The following is a 9,531-nucleotide window of genomic DNA, read 5'->3' as shown; positions in this document are numbered from 1 at the left end:
AACTCTGGTTTTTATAAAACAAAGTGGAAAATTTCTGATGTTGCTGATGGAAAAGAGAGAGGAGGGGTAAGCTTGTTCACATAACAGGAAACCATTTCCTGTTTCATCTGTTTCCTGTTTCAACACCAGTCTATTTTTTCATCAGTAAACATGGACCTTGGATTGGAACACCTTGTCACCACTCCTCCGCAGCTGAATGGCACACTGGATTGTTTGCAGTGATTTGCAGGGAAGAAGCTGGAAGTTGCTTAATCCTTTCCAGCTTGCCACTTCATCTGGCAAAAAAAGTCCCCAGATCTCACCCCTAGGACTTTCCCACTTCATCTAGCAGAAAATTGGCTGGGGCCAACCCATTTTCAGGGGAAAGAAGCAGCAAGTGTGTGTATTGTGTGTGTGTGTGGGGGGGGGAGGATTCAGTACACTCACATCCCATCAATTACTCTTCTGCAACCTGTACTCCTAAAAGTGTAGGTCAACCACCAAGAGTGTGATTAAGCCCTGCAACCTTTCCCTTCTCCTTTGCCCCATGTGCTCAATTCAAAGGGAGCCAACAGTGCTAGAAGCTGTATACAGGGTAGGGCTTCCTCCGCACTTCCAACATGGCCAAACTCTCTGTGTAAGCAGTGTATGACCCAGAGCTCTGTGATGACAGGGTGGTTCTGGGGCAAACTCTTTGTTTATACAGGCTGTCTTCCTACCCAGGGGAAAAAAAAAACCTTAAGCCAGTACATCATTCAAACATGTTTAATCATCATTGCCATCTGCCTCTATGGGGATGTGGAATCAGCCCAGAACAAACTTGTGGTCATTAAAAATCTAATTTATAATCTGTGAACATCGCCTTTAGAAAGAGGAACTACAGAACTATTCTCCACATTGCCCAGTAGATGTCCCTGTAAGAGCTGAGCAATCCATTCCCATTCAGTGACTTCTTAAACTCTATGCTGTAATTCTTCCTTATAAAAGGTAAGAGCAAATCTGATAGCACTTTCAGGCTCCATGCTCATCATGCAACCCTCTAACTAAAGATGAGATTGCCTTTAAGTGTACATTTGCTAGTATTTAAACATGCACGTTCTGCCTCATTGACAGCATTTTTTTAAAAATAATAATTTCTAAATATATTTCAAGAAAAGCTAAAAATATATCCCAAAGGTTCTGGCAGGAGCAGAGTTAAATGCAAAGACAGTTGTGAAGAAGCTAAAACCTACTGCAAGATGCAATTAATCCACAAATGTCTGCAGCAGTGCAATGTTGTAAGCTAGCAAGGACATCTGGAGGTAAGGAGGAAATTTATCCTCTAATCACTCATTGGAACAGCAATATCCCAGAATGACTGGGTGGCTTTAAGAGGCAGTTTAACTCTGAGCTGGCTCAGTCTTGTGTGATTTGACTGACGAAATGTCTCGAAGACTTACAGAGCTATTATCTAGAAATCTTGTGGAATATTATGTTTGTCAGGTGTGTGAGTGTGTGCATGTGAAAAGGAAAGCTTGTAAACCAGATCAGTATGTTTTACTGGAGAACTTTTCATTGACTATCCTCTATAATGTGGGTGAGCTCAATGAAAGGTTTACTGTATTGTCCTTGATCCATGATGGAGTACCCTTTGCTATGGTAAGGGACAGATTACATGTCTAATCACTGACATGTAAAATGTTTATCCAAGTCCAGAGCCGGATTACGCAGGACGTTCTGTTTGCTCCAGCGTTAAGGCCTAGTTCTCATAAAGCATCAATGAGTGAGGCGATGAACCAGTTTTTGGAATGTACTATTTCAGACTGCTCCATACAGCAACATTATAATAAATAAATTCCTGCAGATAGAAAACTGGTATGTCATGGAGATTAGGCTAGAATCCTTCTCCTTGACATCTATAGTGGTGTGTGTGTGTGTGTGTGTGTGTGTGTGTGTGTGTGTGTGTGTGTGAGAGAGAGAGAGAGAGAGAGAGAGAGAGAGAGAGAGAGAGAGCGCTTCATCACACTTTTTTTAATCTGGTTTTTATCTGTGGTTTCCCCATCCGTTTCCTTAGCGAGTCAAGCGCTGGGCACTTCCACATCTGTGCGTTGTTGCACTCTTTCGACTCATGTATCTTTTCACCCGGAGCGCTACTATGCCGGAGAAATCTCCCACCCTTCCCCCTAAGTTCTCCTTTCCCCTGCAATTAATTGTTTATTTTTTAAAAAATATTTATTACTGCCAAATACAATAGTACCGCAGCCTGTGCAATTACGGTAAAACAACACACTACACTTTCCCCTAAGATCATATTAAACAAACTCTAAGGCAGGGAGGTCTTTTGTAGGAAGCAGGAGGGAGCGTATGGGCCGAGACTGTTGCCCTGGGAAAGGTTTACAGGGGAGGAGTGGATGTTTGCTTTGCTTTGCTCATTTCAAAGGGTGGGCAGATGAACAATCATTTTAACTAATTTCTTTTGTAAAGGTTATAGGCCCCTCCTTTGCTCCAAGGTAACCAATATGCTTACATTTGAATAATTTTTAAAGATAAAGAGACCAAACTTGGCATGGTGATAGCTCTTAAGGAGGGCTTTAGCCACTCCAAGTTCGAACAGATCCATTCTTGCCTTGATTTTAAGGTTTTTTTAAAAATGGAAATTAACAAAAATGCTTACATCTGTGTAATTTTTTCAAACTTGGAACAGTGATCGCTCTTAAGGAGGGCTTTAGCCATGCCAAGTTTGAATCAAATTGGTTCATCCCTTGATTTTTTAAAATCCCCCCTTAAACCCTTTTCCTAAAGTCCACCAGTGCAAAATTCCACCTGTTTGCATTTGTGAAGGATCTATTTTCCTTTCCTTTGATCATGCGAAGCTGTGTTTTATGAACACAGTTCATAAAATAGAGATCTGCTGTTCTCTTACTCAAGAGTAATTTCCACTGCATTTACATCCAAGTCATACTAAAATCCCATGCATGCTTACCTTTGAGTAAACCCCATTGAACAGAGAGACTCTTACTTCTCCGTAAACAGAAGACCTGAGAAGTATGCACAGGGTTAGACTTTCAAAAAAAGCTTCTGACCATATGATTAAAAGTGAGTTCTATATGTGTTTACACAAAAGTTTTTGTGAGATGTAGTATTCTCAAAATAGTATTCATGCTATTGCTGCCTATCCCCTCCTCCTCTCCCCTTTAGGGTTGCGTGTAACACAATGGGTTGTGTTCACATAATGTGAACCAATGAACATGTGCATGATGAAACGTTGCAAGAGGGTATGTTGTCACATATCCTCTTTATGGGATTACCCCTGAAAATATTGCATAGGTAACTACTCTAGCTCAGCCTCAGAACACATCTCTGTGGAAATGTTGAATTAAAAAACATTATGCCCTACATTGAATCCCTTCCATCTGTGCAGGAGCACCTCAAGGTGGATGGGCTGCTCATGCCTATTGGAATTAATTTATTCAAGATGTATTGTGATAGTGTCATGAAGCCTGCCCTTTGGCAGGAGCCCAGGTCTACCTGCACTGCTGGTATCGTACAAGCAGATGATTTTTCACCTACCAGCAGTATCCCATGTAAAGAGGAATTGTACTGTTGTGTTACTACACTAAAACAAGTACCCTGTGGTGTGCTTTGATTCTAGCCCAGCATGCATTGTTTCTCAATATTCAGCAAGGCATTCTGCCACAAACAAGACAGAAGTTTACCAGATGTGATCCTTTTGAGCTGCCAAAAGAAACTGCCCACATAATGGTTTTGTTGACACTACGCTACCAATAAGGAGACACTTATTCACATCCAGTTGTTTCACAACCACCTGTGGAACAGTGCTATTTTGGTGCTTTCTCTGGCATATCAAGAATAATTTTGTGTACACCAATGATCACACACATACACACACGGTGTGCCCAAAGTGGAAGAAGAAAACAATGTGAGATAGGTTAATGGTTCATCCATGAGTTTAGTAACTGTCCCATTCTGCTGACATGTTCTAGGACAGGGGTAGGCAACCTGGTGCTCTCCAGATGTTGGACATCAACTCCTATCAGCCCCAGCCAGCATGGCCTATGATTAGGTGTGATGGGAGTTGTAATCTGAAACATCTGGAGGGCATCAGGTTGCCTATCTCTGCTCCAGGAGGAGAGATGCCAGCAAATAGGGGCTGGCTTGGGTCAAACAGTGGCAGCTCCATGTCTTTAAATGTGGTATAGCCCCAGCCATGCAGAATGGAGAGACATTGTGGTAGAGAGGCCAAAGCACATAGGGTGGCTGGGTAAACAGCATGGAACCTCCCCATTCCTGCTGCTTACCTTCTCATAGCTTCTATGGCTTTTTTTTCCCTCTGCTGTGGTCACTTCCAAGATCAAAGCTCAGCGGAGCAGAAATGTATCAGGGGTGAAGGGAGGACAGATTGTGGGGAGCTGATCTGAGAGTAGGATGAGGAAGGGGGAAACCTGCATTCCTCATCTGTACACTGCTTTTGCTGTTAAAAATGGACCCGCTCCCTCTTCCTATGTGGTTGGAACTGTTGCCATCATACTTTCCTGAGTTCAGTGGGACAAAGAAAGCAGGCTGTAATCTGGGACACAGTGGAGAGTAACTGTGCCCCCTCATCCCAGGCACTGAGAACAGTAAAACAGGTTTAGCCCCACTCCCACACATCCCTTTCCCATCTTCCTGGCTGTGTCACATGTAAAGCAAATGGCTTCCTTTCACTCCTATGGGGAAAGTTAAAGCATCGTCCTTGGGGTATGCTTTTACGTGTTCATTTATTTGATTGATTTATATCCTGCCTTTCCACCAAACAAATGTTGCTCAAGGCACTTTCTGTGGTGGAGGTAAATATTTCTCTCCTTCTGGCACTGTCTGGCCCAGTCCCCATTGATTGGCACCTCTCCTTAAGGCTTAGGGCCTAAGCATTCCTCACAACACACACACACACACACTTCTCTTTCATAATGGCAGGCATTTCACTACTAGAAAACAACTCTGGATATAACTCAGTCATAGGAAAAACGACAACCATATTCTGGTTTTACCTGTGAAGCCATAATGTGTCTGAAGCTTTAGCTTCATAGGGGTGGGGGGAAGCCTAAGACAGGAAAAAGGATTTGACATAAACTCATTGGCTTAATGAGACTGGTGCCAAACTCTGTTCAGATCACTCAAAGGCTCAGGCTTGTCCTTGGCAAGGATCTGTGAGCGCTTCAGGAAGGAATCCAGATACTGGTAGGACAATCTCAGAATGCTGCTTTCGTCCTCACATCTTTGGACCAGTTCTCAAGAGTCAGATTTCAGCCCTGTGAAATCCTTATTTTCCATTTTATTCATTTATTTATTACATTTATATCCCGCCCTTTTTCCTCCAAGGGACCCAAGGCGGCGTACATAATCCTCGTCCTCTCCATTCTATCCTCACAACAACAACCCTGTGAGGTAGGTTGGGCTGAGAGTCTGTGATTGGCCCAAAGTCACCCAGTGGGCTTCCATGGCCGAGTGTAAACTAGAAAAGGCAGGATATAAATGCAATAATAAATAAATCAATATAAACATGTCAGCGCCACTGAGGAGCCACCCCAGGGCTTTCCCCACGTATAGACATCCTACCGTACCAAGCTTTTTCTGTTTGTTTGCTGAGTATCTTTTCTGTTGAGTATTTCCTGCAAACATTTTTTCTGGTATTTGTTGTCTCCATTCCAGTCTAGTTTTCAAGTGGCTTTCTGCCATGAAAGGTGCCGGAATATAAAATTCCAATTGGGAAATATAAAAAGGCCCATGGGCACCACCCCATCAGTGTGCACGCACTGCCATTACAAGCCAGTAGAGAATATTCAGAAAACAGATGAATTTTATTTCTGAATCATTAGCGAGAAGGCTCATAATTAGCTCATAATTACTGAGCTGATTCCCAGTTAAACCACGAGCAGTTTGACCATCCCTCGCTGAGAAATACAATGAGGCAAAGCAGAACAACTTTAGAACAATGAGAACAAATGTGTAGCAGTTCTCCTCAATGAAAGACATTGGGGAAAAGGGAAGGCTATTAGGAGAAGCCCAATTCTTCCCTCTCCCAGTACCAGTGCTTACTGTGCTGGAAACCAAATGCCTGGAAAAAGGTCAAACAGCTTATTTGCAATACCAATAGTATTGTGCTACCTTACAACTTTCATGTCCTGTGTGCTTTGCATAATCATCACCAAGTAACTTAGGTATGTTAGCCAATTGAGTTGCCACAATATCCAAGCACAGCCATCTAACTAGGCCTTGTCAAGGACGCTCAGTTATGCAAGTTTGCTGCCAGCAGAGGTACAAGGCCTCTTCACACATTATATTTTTAGATGTCCACCTAAGATATCTTTAGAAAAAGCCAGAATTGTGTATGTGTTTGTTGTCAATGCAACAAACACATACCATACAAATACATTTGCCAGGGAGCTGGACTAGTTGGCTTGACAGCAGACCGTAGCTTTCTCTGGGTGTTGTGTGAAATGGCTGACATCTATTAATATGCACCCATCATTCCAGCTTCAGTAGCCATGCAGGGCTTATCTCCAGGAACAGGAGCTGCCATTTCCAAGAAAGCTCTGTTGCAAACCTTAGGTTTCTTCTAATTTTCAGTATTAAATTGCAGATTTACAAGCTGCTAAAGAAGAAGTACCATCAATTGCTAGCAAGTTCCTGAAGTGGTGCCCTTGTGCAGAACACCTGAGCTCCAAGGCCTTGTTCTCACTGAAGTGGTCAACCTGGGTGTGGGCTGTAACATTTCAGACTTCAAGTGGGGTCTCCCATGACCAAATGCTCCTCCATACCAAAAAAAAAAATTGCTCTAAAAAGAAAACTGGATATCAAAGAGAACAGTTCTTGTCTGCTCTCCAACATTTAATTTTGTCAGGAAACTGTTGTTGTTTTTACCACACACAGGGAAGAATTCATTCTTGTCAGCTTCTACCAGCTATCTGAAGTGGCAAAGTCCAGGCATTGTTTTTTCTACTTCAGTGAGAACTAGGCCCAAGTTGAGGTACTGTTGTCAAATATATTATATACCCACTGAAGTATATATGAAAGATTTATAAAGCAGCATTACAGCCTGGCTGGCTACTATCACAACACAGCCACCAAGTAGCCAAAATATAAAAGTGACACAAAATCACAAAAGTGCCTGTTCCCCTTAACTACTACTACTACTACTACTACTACACCCACAAACATAAAATAACACACACTCCGTATATATTCTATATCAGTGGCAAAATCTATGGTGGTTTGTGAGTCATGGTTGAACTGAATACACAAAGAGCGTCCTCAGACAAGCATTTTATTGTACGCTCGTTACTGCCCACTCACAGTTTTTTGTGGGTCCTTTTAACAACGCCGTCCGCCTCCTGCACGTCTTCTGCTCCTTCTGGTCTTCTTTCCACCACAAATAAGACCTGATTAAATCCGATTTTTTTTTTAAAGCAAAATGTGCCATTTCCTGCTGCCTGCAGAAAAAGCACCGTGATAAAAATGCCTACTGAATGGGCCACGTGATCATTGTTTACTTCCTCTTTCTTCCCCTGTGTGAAGAAAAAGGAAGTATTGTGGGACCGAAGTGTGTGTGTGTGTGGGGAACGATGGTAAGGAAATGTGATTTCCTCCCGTTTGACGATGCTAAAAAGCTGGGGGAAAGTACATCAGACAACAGGCTAAGCCATGGTTAGGCTGCTAACCCTTTTGCAGCAAATGAGTAAGTGTGTTTAAGTAAGTGTTTTTAAACTGTGGTTAAGTAGCCACCATGATTAGGAATGGTTCACATGACATGCTAAGTCATGGTTCACATTACATGCTAAGCCATAATGTTTAGCTCAAAATGCTTAACAACCGTGGCTTAGCGCGTCATCTGAACAGGGTCATGGTTTGTTTAGCGTTATGTGTGCAACAGCCTTTGACTTGTGCAGGTAAGCCCCTGAGGAAGGAATTAATCTCTGAAATGTTGAGCCTGTTGGCACAAAATAAACAGGCACTTCTGTGATTTTGTGTCCATTCCGGGTTTTTTTGGCTACTTTCACAACGCATTGGGCAAAGGAACCAGATTCCCATTTTCCATACAAGAACTAAGTAGAAATTTTAGGTAGAGAAGTATTCATGCATTTCTCCTGAGGTCACTAAATCAACTTGTAAAAAATAAAGAGGACAGTAGAACTTGCCCAGTGTTGTAGAGTAGAGGCGACTTAAAATTCAGAGGGCCTCTATTGGGTTGTGTGGGCTGTGATGTTCTGGAATAGAAACATCTGGCAATCGTTTTGCAGTCACAGAGCAGGTGCTGCTTTAGAATGTATAGGAGGAGCAAGGAAGAAAACAAAAAAGCTGGAAGAACAGAACATGATTGTCAATTAAAAAAATAAGTGTTCTGTCACTAAGAATAAAAATTCAGTCACCAATTGTGAAAACCAAATTAAATATGCAGTTGTATTTAGCAAACAGGTTAAAGCACCTTCAAATCTTTGAATGCAATTTGGTTTGTCCTTTAGTTGAAAAGCAGCCTCTACCACTGAACCCTCTGGAATGGAAGATTCTATGGGACATGGTACTTTTAACAGACTCTAGACTGGAGGAACAGTCCAACTTTACTGGGCACTAGCAAGAGTTCAGTAGAACAGCCTGAGCTGTAAATTCAAGCCAGACAGTCTTGGAAGAGTGTCCTTTTAATATCTCTTATTAATTAAAGAAACAAACAGATTTCCCCCATGACCTAATGGATGGTTGTAAAGCTTCTAATTGCAGGTCCAGTAGAAGATTAACCTGGGAAAATGTAGGCAACCCAAACAAAATTTCACTTTGTGCATCAACATTCACCAATATGTGCGGTAGTTAAGTGCCCAGTTGTACAAATATAGAGATGAATCAGCCCTTTTTCATGAGAGCAGCACCAAACTACTTGCATGAGCAAGAATACAAAGCCTGGCTCTTATTTACTATTGTGATACCTGTAAAGCTCCATGCCCGAACTTCTTCCAAGCAAGTTTCTATTGGCCAGTCCTTGCTTAAGTAATACAGTCACATCCCAGCTGTGCAGTAAAATTTCCCCTCAACATGTGCCTTTCCAGAAAATGGATTTGTTTATATCCTGTAATACTCATACAAAAATAAATCCTCAGGTTTCATTTTTTTCCCCATCTAGTGGAGCTGGCCAAGAAAACACCCTCCATTTGTCTTTGATAGGTCTTTGGCCCAGGCTCTCAAGGAGATGGAGGTAGTTTCAGGTCCAACAGGTTATAGGCAAAAATGTTCCAGAAGATGGCAAAGAGAACAAACACCACGTACATGGAGACAAAGATCCACCATAAAGACTGGTCTTGAAGTCTCTGCTCATAGTTCCTTAGGATGACCACGCCAAGGGTGATTCCAACAGCAACCCCACCAAGGTGAGCAACAAAACTTGGGTGTGGGCATGGAGGATAAGCAGATGGGTAGAACCGGAGCCACACAGCTCTTCCAAATTCAAAGCTCACTGGAAGAGAAGACATAGTACATTATACACTATCATTGCTCACATCCACATTCTCATGAGAATCAGTTCGACAG

At 42.3% G+C, this 9,531-nt stretch overlaps 1 protein-coding gene across 1 annotated transcript in view; it reads right to left on the bottom strand.

Moving 5' to 3' along the window:
- Positions 1-8,430: 8,430 nt before the first annotated feature.
- The window catches only part of RHBDL3 (rhomboid like 3), a 134,118-nt gene continuing 133,017 nt past the window's right edge, over positions 8,431-9,531 (bottom strand). Inside the window, exon 10 of the mRNA XM_063119934.1 lies at positions 8,431-9,457. Within this exon, the coding sequence (XP_062976004.1) occupies positions 9,186-9,457 (272 nt within the window). The 3' untranslated portion in view covers positions 8,431-9,185. The remainder of the gene's footprint in view (positions 9,458-9,531) is intronic.

Source organism: Elgaria multicarinata, chromosome 3 (genome assembly GCF_023053635.1).
Source record: "Elgaria multicarinata webbii isolate HBS135686 ecotype San Diego chromosome 3, rElgMul1.1.pri, whole genome shotgun sequence".
Lineage (NCBI taxonomy): Eukaryota > Metazoa > Chordata > Lepidosauria > Squamata > Anguidae > Elgaria > Elgaria multicarinata.
Note: the sequence above shows the minus strand (reverse complement) of the source record. Positions and strands in the feature narration are given on the sequence as shown.